Source organism: Aspergillus undulatus (genome assembly GCF_047715775.1).
Source record: "Aspergillus undulatus strain CBS 261.88 unplaced genomic scaffold BDV17scaffold_17, whole genome shotgun sequence".
Taxonomy (NCBI): Eukaryota; Fungi; Ascomycota; class Eurotiomycetes; order Eurotiales; family Aspergillaceae; genus Aspergillus; species Aspergillus undulatus.
Genome location: NW_027396621.1, coordinates 1 through 17,771, shown reverse-complemented (window position 1 = coordinate 17,771; position 17,771 = coordinate 1). Strand labels below are relative to the sequence as shown.

Below are 17,771 nucleotides of genomic sequence, written 5' to 3'. Positions count from 1 at the left end.
CTTATTAGCTTTGCCATAGCTCTCCTCTATAAGTGCAAACTGACAGCCAAGACTGTCGCCTTCGAGCCCAATGTATGTGAGGTACCACTTTTGACCTCGAAGCTGGGGTTATTCACTGTGTATTAGGCGATGTAATTTACGATAATCTTACAATCGCGGAGTTGGCGGCGGCGCGGCGTTGCGTGACCTACCTCAAGTCCTTAGCTGTCATTCTTCCTCTTCCCCAATGTACATTCCTTATCTTCGCTGAAATGCGTCTACCATGTGCATCTAGATATGCACTAAAACACCTCCGAAAGCCATTGGCTTTCTCACGCGATGGTTCGCGACGCTGCCTGCATGACAGTTCTAAGCAGTACGATGTGGGGATCATAGGGGCTGGAATCACCGGTCTCACAGCAGCCTATCGACTTACCAAAGACGCGAATTGCCGCAAGGTCACGCTATACGAGAAGTCACCCCGTGTTGGCGGTTGGATTGAATCGGAAAGAATTAAAGTGGACGGGGGGGAAATCGTTTTTGAGTATGGACCGCGGACATTGCGCGTTGCTGCTCCAGCTTCCTTTGCACTTTTGGATTTGGTATAACCTGTGCCCTGGTTGTTCTTCCTTGAACTTGAGGTGCTAACATTCTTGTGATTTGCACAGCTGAGTGACCTAGGATTAAATGATGAGATCCTGCTCACGACAAAGTCATCTCCAGCAGCCCAGAATCGTTATATCTACTACCCTGACCACCTTGTCCGCCTACCGACGTTTCGAAAGGATGCAAGCGCGATAAGCCAAGTTCCAGGGATTATCTGGACTCTACTACGAGAACCTCTCTTCGCGAGTTTGTTATGGAGTCTCTGCACCGAACCATTCAGAAAGTCACCGAAACCCGTGCCCGTAGACGAATCTGTTTTCGACTATGTATCGCGCCGTTTGAGTCCAGAAATAGCAAACAATCTGGTTTCTAGCGTCATCCATGGTATCTACGCTGGAGACGTCGAGAAGCTGAGTGCGGACCTGCTTTTTAAGCCAACTCGGGACAATGAGCGGAGGAAAAACGTTGGTATACTACGGACAATTATCTCAAACGCAAGAGCGGGCGAGACCTTCTTTCCTCTCGAGGACCTCTTCATAATGGAATTACTAGGTCGCACAACGTCGACGTCATACCGGGATTGTTTGCGAAAGCTTGCCAAAAACACCAGTACTTTGACTCTCAAGAACGGCGTGGGCCAACTCTCGGAGACTCTGGCAACAGCGTTGAAACAGTCAGGTAAAGTAGAGGTGCTGACGGATGCCAAAATCAAAACTATCTACCAAGACGATGATACTTCAGATCTGACAGTGAGTGAACTATAATACAGTTTCTCAAAATGAAGGTTTCAATTCGAGTGATTAACCTTTTGGCTTAGGTTGAATATGAAATTGGAGCCCGCAGAGATTCCACCACTCATAATCGTCTCATCGCCACTATTCCTCCTGATTCACTCTCCATGGCCTTTGAGAGGGAAGAATTGAGGAAGAAAACGCTACCTGTTGACACAATACGTGCTTTAAGCGGCCGCCACTCTAGCGGCGCAGTGACTACAATGGTTGTCAACTTATACTACCCAAACCCGAAGTTGCTACCGATCAGAGGTTTCGGCTACCTGATACCCAGGTCAATATCTTTTGCACAGAATCCAGAACGGGCTTTGGGTGTAATCTTTGCTTCGGAGTCAAGCCTAGGTCAGGACACGGCTTCTGGCACGAAACTTACAGTCATGATGGGCGGTTATTATTGGGATGGGTGGCAGACGTCAGATTATCCTGATCACGATACCGCAGTTGCGATGGCTCAATCATTACTGAAACGGCACTTGGGTATCACTGACGCTCCAACAATAGCTCGCACCCGGCTGCAACGCAATGCCATTCCTCAACCCACAGTGGGGCATGCTTCTCGCATGCAGGAACTTTCCAATGCCCTAAGGCAAGAATTCGACAATCGTGTCACTGTTGCTGGGGCATGGTACTCGACGCGAGGTACCGGTGTTGTCGACGGCATTCGCCAAGCTTATATCGCTGCGGCGCACTATGCCAGTGACAGCAACAAAGCCCAAACAGTGCCCGATCTGTACAAGAGATGGCCCGAATGGGGCTTCCCAGGCGGTGTCGTGGGTGCCCCCATCGTCAATGCCAGCACGAAACCGAGCACTCTATACGACATGTTTTGGTGAGAGATATCGTTTTGGACGTCCTCCCCGCCAGCATCATGATTAGCCTGAGCAACTGAACCAAGATTCTGGTATTAAAGATTGATATTGATTAAAGCGTTTGAAAGAAGATAGCAAAGTTAAAAGGATACCCAGGTATATCGAGTTTGATGAACCTTATTTCAATTTAAGCGCCACATAATCACACTGTGAATATTCCTTCTCGTCAACTCGGGCTCTTGTATCGCACGCACAGCAAGAGCTCTGTGAGATCAGTGGCAATGGTGGTCTTGGCAGATGTTGGCCGTAAGTGTAATCAAGGTAATCCACATGGAAGTGGGCAGGGCGACTGTGATAGTCGATAAGTCTCATGACTTAGTCCGCCATCTGGATGTCGATATAATCGCCGAGTGCAGGCTTCACGGCGTTTCGTAATCACAAGATTCGAAAGAGCCTAGCTTTGAGGCGAGGGTAGAGTTGTTCGCATTGCATATGAGTGGCAGGTTCAGATGAAGATTCCTACCTACTTCTCAGGCTTTTCCTCTAGGCCCTCCTTCTTGTCCCCGTTGGAATCGAACCCAAGCGCATCAAGCTGGCGAATCAGCTCCTGGATCTTGATTACCTTCTCCAACTGCTCTGGCAGCAACGCCTCGCCCTGGTTCTTCTTGTCGTTCAACTCCCGCGCCTGTTTAAGCTTCTTCTTCAAATTGCGAGCCTTCTTCTCCTGCTCTACCTCTGGATCAACAGGGGCCGCAGCCGCAACCGCAGCCGCCTCAGACCCATTGCCTTGTTTCTTCTCCCCACCGGCAGGACCCGCGCGCCAGTTCTCAACCTGAGAGATATCCTTTCCACTCGCATTCGCACCATCCTGCGTAGCCTTCGCTTTCTTCTTCGCCTCGCGCCGCTTGGCGTTCTTGTTGCTGGCGGCGCTGCATCCCTTCGCTGCCGTAGCGTCATTATCCTTCAGGCTTTCCGCGCCGGGGACGGCCCCAGGAACACCGGATTTACCGCGGTTCTTCCAGGCCTCAGCTGCGCGGTTCTTGTATAGTTCCACATCCTCTGGTGGGCGGTAGCCTGGCCGGACCTTGATCTCTTTGCGCTTTGAGCCGTCTGCTCGGACTGAGGAGGGAATGTAGCGTTCGCCAGTAACGGCGTCGGTGGTGATTCCGGATTTGGAGACACAGTCTGTGGTGTTGGCCGGTGCCATTGTCCGTGTGAGGCTTCTGCAAAAGGTCGACGGATTTCGGTGTTACTCGAAAATGATTATCGAGTGAGGTATGGGGTGTTGGGATCGTGACGCGGTGTACGGGCAGATTGTCCGAATGAGCGCAAGTGATTTTGTGATTCAAACGCTCGAGACTCGAGGTTGTCTGCAAATAGCGAAAGTTGACGCCTTGGAGGGGTGTGGTTCCCCTCGAGGGTCATAAAGTTAAAGGTCCGGTATTATGAGCCGCATTATGTAATAATGTTGTGCTGCATGATCTTATGAGTAGATTGGCCAATCAGCGGGCCGACGATTCCGCTGCTTTTCGTCTTCAAACCTCAAACCCGACAACCTCCCCGTTCCGTGAGCATCTGAGTCCCTTTGCGCCCCCGCTTCCTCTCTTTCTATCTTTCGTTGTCTGTACTCGTCACAATGGCCGGCGCTGTACGTGTTACTATCATATCTGACATAAATGTGTTCAATGGCTAATGCAGGGCTTCCCCCGTTCCAGCTCGCTGCTTCTATCTACCAGCATGTCTCCCCCTTCTCGGTCATCGGCGGATGACCCCCGTCAGTAGACCGCCAACATTGCTAACGATCGAACTTGCAACGATGTACAGGACCCTTATCCGCCGGAATGCCGTCTATCTGAGTTCTATCTTCGTCGGTGCTTTCGCATTCGAAGTGTGCGTCATGAATCCAAACAGAACACCCTCGCGCCTTATCCGGACTGACAATCTGCTCGAAATAGTGCCTTCGACACCTCCACCAACAAGCTGTGGGATACCTGGAACCGTGGCGTACGTGTTTGAATAGCACCTCTACCGGACCGGACAATGCTAACCTGCTACTTCCTCTCTAGCGTCAATGGAAGGACATCAAGCACCAGTACCTCGCCAAGGCCGAGGAGGAGGATGACGAGTAAATGCGGACTCCGGAAGTCGAACACTGATTCAAAATGCTACGATATCCAAAGTACGGTTTGGTCTGATCTTATACACCGATACATGGGGTGGATGTGCTATATTGACTCATTGAGGGTGTCTGTATCAAATAGAGTTTCGAACCTTGTAACTTGACCTTCACTTCTATTCTGTGCTAGCTTTTCTTGCCAAGTCGTCGGTGACTTTCTCCTGGTTGTAGTTCATCATCGCTGTGATGGGGCGGAGACCAGTGGTCTGGTAGATGCCAAGCCCGGCCGCGGTGAGGATGTCGTAGATATGTCATCCCGATAGGTAGAGGAATGAACAGACTCCCCCACAGTACAAAGCACTTGGCTTTTGCTTCTATTGTATATTGCAATAAGCTCAGAATCCATTGACACTCGATTGGCTTGAGACCTATAAACCGACGGACATTGGTGAGTCTTCTCTTCCGCGGTTTGTTAGTTTCTCAGCAAGCTCACCTTCCCCACTTGTGACATTATTGCTGCACCGAGATCACTAAGCATCAACCATTCATTCTTCAGATCTTGCCGCATCCCATCCTACCTCTCTCGCCTGGCCGAACACTTATACTATACAACCTTACACTCACGGGCTTTATACATTTCCTTCGCGCTTTATCGCTATTCAATCGAACCCCACTTTCCAGACCGTATACCCGCTCTGCTTTACAATCGCCACACTGAGTGCTCTGTTGACAACCCTACTTGGAAGCCACAGAGGCGTCGCGGCCCCAGGACCAGGGCGTCAAACGATGCTTACGGAATGTGAGAGAATCCTTGGTCAAGGCCTTCTACGACTTCCCGCCGAGCACAAATACCGCTATGGCCCCGCGGCGGAGAAAGCCCTGCTAGAGCTCCTCTTCCGTTCCCTAACGGGGCACAACGAAGAGCGACTCCAAGCTCTATTCCCAAATGGACTACCAGCCGGATCCTGGAAATTAGCGGAGGCTCAAGGAGCAGTTGAAGGAGCAGAATACACAGAGGCCGCGCGGGGTAAGCGGTGCGGACACATCTTTCGGGCTGGCGAGGCGACGTACCGGTGTGCGACTTGCGGGATCGACGAGACTTGTGTTCTTTGCAGCCGGTGCTTTGATTCCTCTGATCACAGTACGCATCAGTATCAGATTTATCTTTCGCCTGGGAACTCCGGGTGCTGCGACTGCGGTGATGAAGAGGCGTGGCGGATTCCCGTTTTCTGCGCGATTCATACGGATAATGGAGAGAAGAAAGAAAAGGGGCAGTCGGGGAGCCGCGTTCCCCAGGATTGGGTGGATAATATTAAGTTGACTATTTCCCGAACGCTTGATTACTTTGCCGATGTCATTTCGTGCTCGCCGGAACAACTGCGCCTACCCAAGACCGAAGAAGGGATTAGACAGGATGAAGAAGCTTCTCGTCTTCATCCCGGGTGGTACGGCATGGGAGATGAGGAAGAAAAGGAACCAGAATTCGCACTTGCGCTCTGGAACGATGAGAAACACACAATGCGAGATGTTACTGTACAAGTTGCGAAAGCGTGTCGAGAGCGTGAGAAATATGGAATGGATAAAGCCTTGGAGACTCACGAGATGGGAAGAAGTGTTGTCAAGTATGGGAAGGACCTGAGATTGTTGCTGCACGTTTCGAAGGTCATTGAACAGATCAAGGTCACGACGACGATTCGGTCCTCCCGCGACATTTTCCGTGAGCAGATGTGCGGCACTGTTATTGAATGGTTGACGGATATTTCTGGATGTAGCATTCTTGATGACAATGAGATATTACGCCAAATCGTATGCGAGGAACTTTTGGGCTCCTGGAAACGAGGCAGCGGTGCCTTCAACGCCGAGATTGGTCGCCTTGGTATTGATGATCATTCAAGAAGAGACAATGAAGGAGTGCAAACTATTATGGTACGCGTGACGCCGCAGGGTGAAATGATTCCTCCAGATGAAGACGACGAGGAAGATATTGAAAACGGAGACGAGGAGAACAACCAAGAAATGGGTGAGATTGACGGCGAATTCATTGATACTCAGGATGATGCTGATGATGGAGATGACGAAATGGAACTTGAACTTACCCGGCTACGCGGCGACATCATGGAGGACGTTGATATGGTGATGGGCGGAACGGACGATGCTTTACAGATGGCCCAGGCTATACTCGGCTTCACAACGCCGTTCGCGCAACAACAAGCTGGGCAGCAGGACCAAGAGCAGCAGGATCGGCAAGAACAGCAAGAACAACAGGAAGACCAACATGATGAATCAACCGAGTCAAGAACAGTCGAATCAAGAACTCTCTCCTCACAAGCCCCCACGCCTGGTGGGCCGCCGCTCAGCGAAACCCACGATAGCCAGGAGGATGTTCAAGCGCGTGATGACTTGCCTACTGTGCCAATTCCTCAAACACCTTCTCGTGCTCGACGCCTTCCTTCCACAAAGACTGCCGATCACTGGCAAATTCGACCATCTCCTCCTGTGACTGGCGAGCATGTACCTCTTTACGAGGACCTGTGGCGTCGTACTCGACTTGATTGGATGATTCTGTTCGACCTGAGGTTGTGGAAGAAGGCCCGTAATGACCTTCGAGACCTTTACATCAGCACTGTGGTGAATGTGCCACAGTTCAAGCGCGTCATGGGCTTACGTCTATCCAGCCTATACAGTGCGCTTGCCCAGCTGTATCTGATCGCCGATAGAGAGCCGGACCATTCGATCATTAACCTGTCCTTGCAGCTTCTGACTACCCCCTCAATCACGGAAGAAATTGTGTTCCGTGGCAATTTCCTAACCAAGGTCATTGCCATCCTATACACGTTCTTGACCACCAGGCAAGTGGGAGAGCCATATGAGGTCAATCCCAATGCAACATTGTCGTTTGATGGTGGCTCCGTGAATAACAGGCGGCTCTACCATTTCTTCCTTGATTTGAAATACCTCTTGCAGTCCGAATATGTGCAGGATCGCGTGCGCAATGAGGAGCAATATCTTCTACAGTTCCTCGATTTGATCAAGCTATCTCAAGGAATATGCCCCAATGTCCGCGCCGTTGGCGAGCACGTTGAGTACGAGAACGATGCTTGGATCAGCGCATCAATTTTGATGCGAGAGATTAACCGGCTGACCACTGCTTTCCGGGAAGCCTTCAAGCAGTCCGAGCTCGATAACGGCCAGAACCTACTGCGAGCAATCACAGTGGCTACAATATCTACCATAGTGCACTCCGTCGGTATGGAACGCAAGCGTTTCGAGCAGGCTGAGATCAAGGACTATGTCCGTTTCAAGACTCTGCCGCCATTCGATTTCGAGGTTGATCAACCAGAGCGTTTCTCTCGCCACCGCGTTGTGGACTTTGTTGTGGAGAAGGGTGCAATGAGCTTCCACCATGCCCTCCACTATACGCTCTCATGGCTTCTCGATTGTGCCCGTGGCATGAGCCACGAGTTGCTGCGCGATGTTCTGTTCAGCGCGGCGGAAGTGGCCAACGACAAATATATCCTCGACAGTGAACTATCACCGGAAGATTTGCTGCTCGCGATGTTTGACTATCCACTTCGGGTATGTGCCTGGCTGGCGCAGATGAAAGCTGGCATGTGGGTGCGCAACGGTCTGAGCTTGCGTCATCAAATGTCCCAGTACCGAGGAGTTTCTTGCCGCGAGATTGGATACTATCGCGATCTCTTCTTGCTCCAGGCCGCACTGGTAACATGTAACCCTAGCAGGGTTCTTGCTTCCATCGCAGACAGATTCGGGGTCGTGGATTGGATTACCCGAAACTATCTACCGCGTACTGGGTATGAAGATGCAAAGATCCTCGATGTTGTCGAGGAGTTTGTCCTTCTGTTGATTGTCCTCTTGACAGACCGACATGCGCTCAGCACTGACGAGGATGATGATGCTGCAACTCAGCAGAACATGAGTCGTGAAATTGCACATGTCCTATGCTTCAAGCCCCTCTCATTCTCTGATCTCTGCACCCGTTTGACCGATGGCGTTCGTGATTCGGATGACTTCCAGGACGTTCTGGAGGAGATTGCGAGATTCCGACCACCCGAGGGTTTGAATGACTCTGGTACATTCGAGCTCAAGCCGGAATACATCAGTCTGATTGATCCCTACAGCGCTCACTACACCAAGAACCAAAGAGATGAGGCGGAAAGTATATACAGGGAATGGGTGGCGAAGCAGACAGGCAAGAACGCCGCTGATATTGTCTTTGAGCCGAAATTGCGGCCTCTGGAATCTGGCGCTTTCTCTGAACTTGCTCGCTTCACGCGGACTCCGCTGTTTGCTCAGATTGTGCACCAGCTTCTGGATTATGTGATATCCTCGAAGGATCGTACACCCGCGATACCGCCCACACGTGTCGAAACATTCCTCCAGGTCGTTCTTCATCTAATCTTGTCGGCTACACTCGAAGACCCTACCGATGAAAACAGCGTTGGTGAGGATTCTGCGGAGTCCTTCGTCTCTCATGCTCTGGTGAAAGTTAGAGCCACCCAGGCAGGTCCCTACCTGTCTATTGTCGGCCTCCTGGAGAAGATCTCGACGATGAGCGAGTTCTCCGCATGCGGCCCGAAGATTCGACACATATTGAAGCGCCTATGGCAGAAGCGACCTCAAGCCTACAATGCTGCCACCGCTTCATTGTCATTCCCCTTCGACAGAGTTGATACCAACTCACCCGCCATAGACGAGGGCGAAAAAGAGCTCAAGAAGAAGCAGGCTCTAGAGCGACAAGCTAGAGTGATGGCTCAATTCCAGCAGCAACAGCAAAACTTCCTTAACAACCAAGGTGCATTCGACTGGGGTGAGGAAGACTTTAGTGACATGGAGTCAGAGCCGGACGTTACTCCAGAAACCAAGGTCTGGAAGTATCCCAGCGGCACTTGTATCCTCTGCCAGGAAGAGACCAATGACTCGAGGTTGTACGGTACATTTGCCCTTATCCAAGATAGCAGTATCTTGAGACAGACCGACATCCAGGATGCAGACCTGATTCGAGAGGTGCTGAAGACGCCGTCAAGCCTTGATAAGTCCGCCGAGCATTTACGTCCATTTGGCGTTGCTGGTGAAAACCATGTTACCGTACGGCGACTCGACTCCTCTGGTGGGGAGGTCACCGGCGAGAAGATTGGATTGAGCAAAGGCTTTAACGCGAAGAACACTGTGCGCGGCCCTGTAACTACTGGCTGCGGGCATATTATGCATTATACGTGTTTCGAGGTCTACTTTACAGCCACCCAAAGGCGCCATACACAACAAATTGCTCGGAACCATCCTGAGCGCCTGGCCAACAAGGAATTCGTCTGCCCCTTGTGTAAGGCCTTGGGGAACTCTTTCCTCCCTATTACCTGGAAAGGCAAGGAAGAGTCATACCCTGGTGCGTTGAACACCAAGGCCTCTTTCGACGAGTTTGTCAACCACGAAGTGAAGTCAGTTCTCTCCCACAAGCATAAAATGAACTACGCTCTTCTTGCGGAGAACAGTGAACTGCAGCAGCAGGCATATCAAGGGTTGTTCCATGATTACCTCTCCAAGACACTTGTGCCTCCGCTTGCCGGTAAAGTCGACCAGCTGTTGTCGTCTGCGCTTCCGTCGACCGCGCATTTTATTCCACAGGCCCGGTTACCCATGCCTGGTTTGTTCCCACCACAGGAGGAACCTGCTCCCCTCACTTCGCCACAGCAGGTTCCGACCTCAAGTGACAGCCCCATGTCTGAGCTTCTCCAGATCTATGCGCGACTAAAGCAGACTCTCCGGCTGAATCAGATACACTCGACTTTCAACCACCCACCGGATACTGTGAGCAGCGATGACATTATCCACACGGACTCTTTGTTCCAGAGCTTTGGCTTCAGCATCGCTGCTGTTGAAATTGCTCAGCGTGGCGTTGAATCTGAACCGGGTTCTACGCTCTTAGACAAGATACCCACTTTGACGTTGACACACCTTCGCGTCCTGGCTGAGACGGCGCTGACTTATGCGTCTGTTGGGGGCTTATACAGCAAGACTGGTGATACAAGTCGGTCACTAGAAGAGTTCCGTGAGATTCATCGTCAAAAGTTATGTCAGCTGTTCGTTGGCCATCCTTTCTTTGAAGGGTCGACGCTTCTCAACGACGTCCACCAGATTGAGCCACTTTTCGCGAAGGACACGTTCGTGTTTTTGGCTGAGACATCGCTCACACTCCTTCCTGTTCTTGATGTTGACATTCGTCATTTGGTGCAGATGTGCTATGTGGCTGAGATTGTCAAGGTCGCCGCCACCTATATAATTTGGCCCTTGGGACTTAAGGAAGAACTGGCCAAACATGGGGATGCGCACTACCTGATGGAAATGGAACTCTCAAATGAACGGTTCGAAGCCACTCGGCATTTCTTCAACACCGTCATTGCGGAGCTCAAGTCCAACTCTGTCGGACGAGCAATGGGTTCATCCTTCCCCGCAGAACTCGGCTACGTCAAGGAGGGCGAAGACTCAGCTACCCCGGGAGTGATCATTGCTCTACGACGCCTTATCTCAAGCTACGCCTTGACCTTCCTCCGCAAGACAGTCATCCTGCTCCACGTACAACACGGCGTCGAATTCCCCAACACCGGCTTCGGCGACGTCGACGCCTCAGAACTCGACCGTCTAACCAAGACCCTCAACATGCCTACTCTCGACGAAATCTTCGCATCAATGAAACCGGCCCGCAAGAGCGGCTCCCCCTTCGACGCCATGATCTCAGGCTGGATCTTCCACTGGAACGCGTCCCGCTCCGGCATCCGCATCGCAGATCACAAACTCTGGCCGAGCCTTTCGCACCCGGCCATTTTCGAACTTGTCGGCCTCCCCAAGTACTTCGACAGCCTAATCGAGCTCGCAAACCGGCGCCGGTGCCCTAACACCAAGAAGGAACTCAGCGACCCTAGCATCTGCCTCTTCTGCGGCGACATTTTCTGTTCCCAGGCTGTCTGCTGCATGGACAGCGCCAAGATGGGCGGGTGTAACCAGCATATTCAGAAGTATGTCATTATCCTCTCAATTGCGACCCCTTCCCTCTTCTCCTCTTTACATTTAACTAACCTACACCCTCCAGATGCGGCAAAAACATCGGCCTCTTCATCAACATCCGCAAATGCGCCGTCCTATATCTCCACAACCACTCCGGCTCCTGGCATTTCGCGCCCTACCTCGACCGCCACGGCGAAGTCGACCCTGGTCTCCGCAGGAACCGGCCGCTCATGCTAAATCAGAAAAGGTATGACCGCCTCCTTCGTGATGTCTGGTTGAGTCATGGCGTTCCGGCGACTATTAGTCGGAGATTGGAGGCGGAGGTTAATAATGGGGGATGGGAGACTATTTAGTTCTCACCTCAAGCTCAAAGCACAACGGGATTGGATTTGGTGGTTTGGTGAGATGGGATGGGATAGGTTGGTTTGGGTTGATCTGGGGACGAAGTGATTGGTATGGTTGGTCATGATGGGATGAAGGCATGATTTAATTAAGTGATTGTTTGAGTGATTGTTTGTTTGATTATTCGTTTTAAAATTAGACGCCATCCTTTTCTCTTCTTTTTTCTTTCTCTGTACTTTCTTGAGAAATAGGATAATGGTTGTTTCTGTTTGCAAAAGAACTGGAATCTCTTGGATCAAGGTCTTCCTCGCTTGCTGGTTGTTAGGGTACGCGCATGGGTTGGATTGTCTGATGATTCGGAAGCCACAATCTGGCTTCGACGAATTTTGTGTCTGGGTCTATTTAGTATATCCTCGTGGTCAACCGGTACATCAAGGAAATGTCAGGTTGAAGTTAGTTGCTTATACATTAGTCCTCGCCGACTAGTCATTCACGAGAAGCTTTGGGTCACTAAGTCAGAGCTTCACTTCTTAAGTCCGGAGAGACCTAAAAAAAAAAAAAAAAACTTGATCATAAAGCATTAAGAACAGAACTGGAAGGGTTATATAACTGCGTGGTGAGGCCTTGAAAGTGAGCTTGAGGCCATATGTTAGGTAGCTTAACGCGCTAGTCCCAATCGGGCTCAAATTCGGGGGATGGATCCAAGCCATGATGTCCCGCGGCGATTATTTTCGAATGCAGGAACATCCAACATCCAGTTTTCCCTTTCCTTCCTTCTATTAAACTCACTCCAGACGGCGACTCTGACCATGAGCATTTAACTTATCTACATCGCCTCTTATCTCTATATCATCCCCACACCTCTCCCAGACTCCGCCCGCGCGGAACCCGCGCCCAGAAACATCAAGCTTGCACCTCACCATGAACAACGAACAATTTCGCCGACTGCTCATTAACAATAACAAACCATCAAGCTCGAAATCCGACACCGGAGCTTCGCAGTCTCCGCCAGCAGGTCATAATGCGAGGTCACCGCAGGGTGGAAGCGGCAGCGGCAGCGGCGGACCGGGAGGACAATCGCTAGGCCTAGGCTCGCGAATGCGCTCGAGTATACCCATGACGCCGTATGTTCTATACTATAATCATAACCTTAGCCTCCAACTTCTTGAGGTTTTTTTTATACGGTACGGTCTGTTTGACTAGAGCAAAAGCTAACTTATGTTTTGTTTCGTTCGGTACCAGACGCACCCTCCACGCGCCCAACTTCGCCGCCCAACTCTCCGAATACCGACGCGAGCGCGACGGGAACCCGCCGCCGAATAAGAAATTCAAGGCCTCTGCCGCGCCGAAGGGGACGAAGTTGCCGACTGGGTATGAAGACCGGGCAGCGGCGCGATTGCGGGAGGATGGAGATAGCAGCAAGAGCGAGAGCGCGGCGAAGCTGAAAGAGTTGGAGGAGAAGTTTAAGAAGGCTCTTATTGATGAGAACACGTTCACGAGGTTACGGAGAGAGTTAGGCGTTGGTGGGGATTTGGGCAGTACGCATATGGTTAAGGGGTTGGATTGGGATTTGCTTAGGAGGGTTAAGGCTGGTAAGGATGTTGAACGGAAGGAGGAGAGCGAAGAGAAGGATGATGGAAGTGCTGGCGTCGATGAAAAAGAGGGCCAGGGTGAGGGTGAGGAAGTAGACGTGGATGAGGAGTTTGATAAGGTGCTAGAAGGTAACGCCGACCAGACACTACCTTCTGCGCCGAGGGAGAAAGAGAAGAAGAAGGGCAGCATGGCGCCGCCGCCTGCGCCTGCTCCGAGAAAGACGCGCGATGAAATTCTGAAGGAGCTTAAAGCCAGTAGAGCGGCTGCCTCTGCAGGTCCAAGTACGACAACAGCCCAGCCTGAACCGGCTCTGGGCGCGCGGTTCAAGAAGATCGGAGACTCTGGCGTCGAGAAGAAGCGGTTCATTGAGCAGGATGAGAACGGCCGTCGCAAAGAAGTCCTGCTAATTACAGATGCCGACGGCAAGACGAAGAGAAAGGCGAGATGGCTGGACAAACCTGGAACGACGGCACCAACTACAGCCGCTGCAGCTCAATCAGCACCTGAGAAGGCTGAGAAGAAAGCTAAACCCCTTGGGATGGAAGTTCCCGTTGAAATAGCCGCCAAGATCAAGGCCGCTCAGAACGTGGAAGAAGACGAAGACGACAATATTTTTGCAGGCGTTGGAGCTGACTACGACCCTCTGGGCGAGGCCGGGTCCGATGAAGATTCGTCGGACTCTGAAGAAGGCGAAGTAGCCACCACAGCAAAATCCCAGCAAGAACCCACAGACAAGAAAGAAACTGCAGACGAACCGCGGCCAGCCAAACCGCGGAATTACTTTGCAACGTCCGCTTCCACCGGGCAGGAGGATCAAGTGGAGAACAACCATGACCGTGACCGCGGAAATCCGCTAACCAGAGACCCAACCCTTCTCGCCGCACTCAAGAGAGCCGCTGCCCTGCGCCAGGCAGGGTCGACGGACGATGGCGTCGAGGGCCTAGACGAGGAGGGCGTCGATCAGGAAACACTCTTGCGCAGGAAGAAGTTCCTTGAGGAAGCACGGCGCCGAGAAGCACTCGATGCAGCAGACATGGATTACGGGTTCGGAGGTAGTCGAATTGAGGATGATGAAGACGAGGAGGCAGCGCTACTGGAGCCACGAGGCGGCAACAAGAGGAAGCGTGGGCCGAAGAAGAAGAAGGGCGACAAGGATAGTGCTTCGGATGTGCTGGGTGTCCTGGAGGGGAGGAAGAAGAGCGATTAACTGACTCACAATGGCAGTTGCCGTAGGTAATCTCAAATCTCTGTTCACAACGATGTTTTATGCGCTCAAGTCCGTCTCAAGACGGACAAATGCATCTCACCTAGTTTATCGGGCTGTACAGATCCGTAGACTCGGCTACTTCAGGCAGTGCACACCTTTTTGAGGAAGGTGCGGAGGAGGCAATCTTCTTCCGCTCCAGATCCAGAGTACTGTTAGGGAAGGAGCGATGGGGGGCTATCACCCGCTTGAAATCGGTTCTTCTGACATTTCACGACCCCTTGCAATTTCTCCAAGTCTAGCATTACGAGATTGCTTACCCGACTGTCAATATCACTCCTACCGTCATTGCAAATACAACAGTACAGGGTACAGAGTATAGAGATACTCTGTTGGCAAGTCTTCTATCAAATCTCACGGGCACCCAGATGTCAATGCCCACGCACTCCCGCTGAATGTCCACTATACCAACATCTCAATTTGACCCTACTCTGTGTATATACGATACTTCTATTTAGCGAATACTCTGTACTCGACCGAACTTGAACCATAGTCAGCCCCAGTTCCCAAAGTTGCAGCCTACCCTAGCACCCAAGCCTACGCAACCTCTACGTGGACCTGTATCCAGTCCCCCCACAACACCCATCAGGCAGGCGGACAGCAAGCCACAAGCCCACCATGCGGTCCAGACCATGAACAGCAAGCGTCCTTTTCCGCGGTGCCGGCCCAACTAAAGTTGTGAGCTCAACGCTCGGAAGCCGAAGCGGCCAGTCAGAGTGCAGTGGATTAGGCAGTGGTACCTGCATAACCAGGGAACTGTCCACGTCAACCAGTGACCGGAAGCCGGATTGATGGAGCTGAGCTGGGACTGGCGGTGGATGAGGGTTCAGAGTTCAGAGTTTGACTTTGGACCGGATGATCGTGTGCTCTTGCTCCAGGTCCAGGAATCAGACTCAGCATCCAGTTGGGTCTGGAACTTCTGGGGGGTACGCATCTCATTCTCCGGGCTCCAGGATACCGCTGGTGCTGAAGGTTCATGGTGGTGCCCTAAGTGAGGCCAGTGTCCAGAGTCTAGCCGCCAATACCTCACTGAGATGAACTCTGGTGGGCGCGTAGAATCGCTCATAGGGTTTCCTTCGACTTCGAATGGACCTCAGGCCTGGAGGATAAAGAGTGAGACTGATGGAAGCGCAGACCACGTCATGCTGCAGGAACAAACAGGGGCGATGTGGTGGTGGCGCCCCTAGTGTGTTTCACCTTGTTAGCTGTCAATCATTGGCTGATCCCGTTCGGACGAAGGCGCTTAGGGGATATGAATAGATACCTATCCAAAGGTACTCAGCAGTGAGATAGATACTGGAGCATATGCAATGGACAGCTTTGTAAAGATATCTACTCATCCAGAGTACTCTAGTCTGTGGTAGAATAGTAGTAGAGTGTTGTGGGTGCCTGTCTGACTGTTGTGTTACTGTGGGCCCGGCATTGGGGGCAGTCTGAGTGGGGGCAACACAACATTCGATCACAATTGCAGTCTTAGTGTGCCCTTAGCGCTGATTTGTATCTGAATTCTATCGAGTTTCATCTTTGGATAATGTCCGTAACTGAACTGTCAGAGACGGACAGCAGTGCTTCAGGCCGCCCGTAGGACAATGAATCTGAACCCTAACTCCTCGCGTTGGAGGTTCCAAGCTTCCAACCCTTTTGTCCCTGAGGCCCCTTTGATCCCATTATCGCCAACGCCAGGCACATTATTGAGGCGCCAAATGATAGCCACGAATGCATCCCCACCGCTTACGTCCCATGGCGCTGGCGCATCCAGACTCCGAGTCCAGGCGCCGACCTGTGGCTCCAACCAGGCACAAAAGGCAAAAGCAACGATATGCAGACTGTGATTGATCAGACGGCGAATCGCTGCCACTGGTGGGGTGTGGATCCTGCTCGTTTGTACAGCGCTTTTATGCCAGGACTTCCCTCCCTCGTCCTCGTCTTCTTCTCTCTTCCATCCTCACGCATCTTCGTCTCCCTCTCTCTAAGTCTAAGCACTTCTCTCTCTCTTTGCCTTTGGCATACACTCGTTGTCCTGTGCCGTGCACGGTCAATAGTCATTCCTTTCTTCTTAAGGCATCATTCCTTTTTGCCTTCCAGTCCTAGAGACTAGAGAACCGGTCTCTCACACCAAAACATCACCACCACCAACAAGACAACACAACACAAACGATCAACACCAAAATGGTCTCATTCAAGTCCCTCACCACCGCGGCCCTCCTAGCCAGCAGCGCCCTCGCCGCCCCCCACGGGCACACCCACACGCACTCAATGCGCCAAACCGCCAGCGCCTCCCACCCCAAGCGCGGCGCCGCCTACAACGACGCCTCACTAGTGCAACACCTCTCCTCAACTGGCGCCGTCTCCTGGGCCTACGACTGGAACATGTACACAATGGGCGACCTGCCCTCGGGCGTCGAATTCGTCCCTATGCTCTGGGGCTCGAAGATGTTCACGGGCTGGTTTGCGGCCATCCAAGCCCTGCTTAACAGCGGCAACTCACACATATTGGGTTTCAATGAGCCCGATATGCCCAGTCAGGCTGCGATGTCTTCGTCCGATGCGGCCGGGTACTATTCCAAGTACATTACGCCCTTCAGCGGGAAGGCGAAGCTCGTTTCCCCCTCCGTTACGAACGGTGTCGGGAGCGACATGGGCCTCGACTGGATGCGCAACTTCCTGAACTCATGCACGGACTGTGGTGTTAGCGCTTTGGCAGTGCACTGGTACGGCGATTCCGCTGATGACTTCAAATCGTTTGTTCAAAAGGCCGTTGATCTCCAGAAAGAGTTCGGCCTTGAGGAAACCTGGGTTACGGAGTTTGCCCTCAACAGTGATCTCTCGGGGCAGGGGGGAACCCAGACGTCCTCGGACTTCTTGAATGAGGTTCTGCCTTGGTTGGATGAGCAGGATGCGGTTGCGCGCTATGCTTACTTTATGTGTGCGGATGGGTATCTTCTTAATGGTAATGGGTTGAGTTTGTCGGGGAAGACTTACTCTTCGTAATTTAAGTGTGCTTAAGAAGTGAGTCGTGACGGTTGGGTTTTACCTTCTTCTTGATACCATTCTTTTTGACTTTCTTTACTCTCTTTCTTGGTCATTTTTGTCTATTCTTCTTTGAACATATCATCTTGGGATGGTTTTTTTTTTTTTTTTTTTTTTTTTTTTTTTTTTTTTTTTTTTTTTTTTTTTTTTTTTTTTTTTTTTTTTTTTTTTTTTTTTTTTGTTTTTTTTTTTTTTTTTTTTTTTTTTTTTTTTTTTTTTTTTTT

At 51.5% G+C, this 17,771-nt stretch overlaps 7 protein-coding genes across 7 annotated transcripts; 6 read left to right on the top strand and 1 right to left on the bottom strand.

The window, feature by feature from the left end:
- Positions 1–251: 251 nt before the first annotated feature.
- Positions 252–2,209, top strand: hem14 (oxygen-dependent protoporphyrinogen oxidase; the record flags this gene model as incomplete). Its single annotated transcript, XM_073761834.1, has 3 exons — positions 252–581; positions 648–1,334; positions 1,403–2,209. 3 exons carry the CDS (start codon positions 252–254, stop codon positions 2,207–2,209), a joined length of 1,824 nt encoding a protein of 607 aa, XP_073616660.1.
- Positions 2,210–2,459: 250 nt separating this feature from the next.
- On the bottom strand, positions 2,460–3,671 carry BDV17DRAFT_50662 (putative RNA binding protein Pym). The gene has a single exon (XM_073764659.1). It carries the CDS (start codon positions 3,390–3,392, stop codon positions 2,709–2,711), a length of 684 nt encoding a protein of 227 aa, XP_073616659.1. The 5' UTR covers positions 3,393–3,671; the 3' UTR covers positions 2,460–2,708.
- A 16-nt stretch (positions 3,672–3,687) lies between these two features.
- BDV17DRAFT_260185 (cytochrome b-c1 complex subunit 9) lies at positions 3,688–4,480 on the top strand. Its single transcript, XM_073757520.1, has 5 exons — positions 3,688–3,833; positions 3,901–3,920; positions 4,010–4,075; positions 4,141–4,189; positions 4,252–4,480. The coding sequence occupies exons 1-5, from the start codon at positions 3,822–3,824 to the stop codon at positions 4,312–4,314; spliced, it is 210 nt and encodes a 69-aa protein (XP_073616658.1). The 5' UTR covers positions 3,688–3,821; the 3' UTR covers positions 4,315–4,480.
- A 171-nt stretch (positions 4,481–4,651) lies between these two features.
- On the top strand, positions 4,652–12,151 carry BDV17DRAFT_260178 (putative ubiquitin-protein ligase E3 component (UBR1)). The gene is made up of 3 exons (XM_073757519.1): positions 4,652–4,749; positions 4,858–11,329; positions 11,404–12,151. Exons 2-3 carry the CDS (start codon positions 5,088–5,090, stop codon positions 11,669–11,671), a joined length of 6,510 nt encoding a protein of 2,169 aa, XP_073616657.1. The 5' UTR covers positions 4,652–4,749; positions 4,858–5,087; the 3' UTR covers positions 11,672–12,151.
- Positions 12,152–12,425: 274 nt separating this feature from the next.
- BDV17DRAFT_260176 (uncharacterized protein) lies at positions 12,426–14,919 on the top strand. The gene is made up of 2 exons (XM_073757518.1): positions 12,426–12,784; positions 12,903–14,919. Exons 1-2 carry the CDS (start codon positions 12,582–12,584, stop codon positions 14,458–14,460), a joined length of 1,761 nt encoding a protein of 586 aa, XP_073616656.1. The 5' UTR covers positions 12,426–12,581; the 3' UTR covers positions 14,461–14,919.
- Positions 14,920–16,077: 1,158 nt separating this feature from the next.
- Positions 16,078–16,445, top strand: BDV17DRAFT_260174 (uncharacterized protein). The gene has a single exon (XM_073757517.1). It carries the CDS (start codon positions 16,107–16,109, stop codon positions 16,347–16,349), a length of 243 nt encoding a protein of 80 aa, XP_073616655.1. The 5' UTR covers positions 16,078–16,106; the 3' UTR covers positions 16,350–16,445.
- Positions 16,446–17,648, top strand: BDV17DRAFT_260173 (glycoside hydrolase family 128 protein). The gene has a single exon (XM_073757516.1). It carries the CDS (start codon positions 16,687–16,689, stop codon positions 17,506–17,508), a length of 822 nt encoding a protein of 273 aa, XP_073616654.1. The 5' UTR covers positions 16,446–16,686; the 3' UTR covers positions 17,509–17,648.
- The last annotated feature ends 123 nt before the right edge of the window (positions 17,649–17,771 follow it).

Excerpts from the sequence above, each read along its gene's own strand:
- BDV17DRAFT_260185 (XM_073757520.1), top strand. Across the intron at positions 3,921-4,009 it reads CTCGCTGCTTCTATCTACCA|GACCCTTATCCGCCGGAATG; the intron begins GCATGTCTCCCC and ends AACGATGTACAG. Across the intron at positions 4,076-4,140 it reads GGTGCTTTCGCATTCGAAGT|TGCCTTCGACACCTCCACCA; the intron begins GTGCGTCATGAA and ends TGCTCGAAATAG.
- BDV17DRAFT_260174 (XM_073757517.1), top strand. The coding sequence starts at position 16,107 with ATGAATCTGAACCCTAACTCCTCGCGTTGGAGGTTCCAAGCTTCCAAC.
- BDV17DRAFT_260173 (XM_073757516.1), top strand. The coding sequence starts at position 16,687 with ATGGTCTCATTCAAGTCCCTCACCACCGCGGCCCTCCTAGCCAGCAGC.
- BDV17DRAFT_260176 (XM_073757518.1), top strand. The coding sequence starts at position 12,582 with ATGAACAACGAACAATTTCGCCGACTGCTCATTAACAATAACAAACCA. Across the intron at positions 12,785-12,902 it reads TCGAGTATACCCATGACGCC|ACGCACCCTCCACGCGCCCA; the intron begins GTATGTTCTATA and ends GTTCGGTACCAG.
- BDV17DRAFT_50662 (XM_073764659.1), bottom strand. The coding sequence starts at position 3,392 with ATGGCACCGGCCAACACCACAGACTGTGTCTCCAAATCCGGAATCACC.
- BDV17DRAFT_260178 (XM_073757519.1), top strand. The coding sequence starts at position 5,088 with ATGCTTACGGAATGTGAGAGAATCCTTGGTCAAGGCCTTCTACGACTT. Across the intron at positions 11,330-11,403 it reads TGTAACCAGCATATTCAGAA|ATGCGGCAAAAACATCGGCC; the intron begins GTATGTCATTAT and ends TACACCCTCCAG.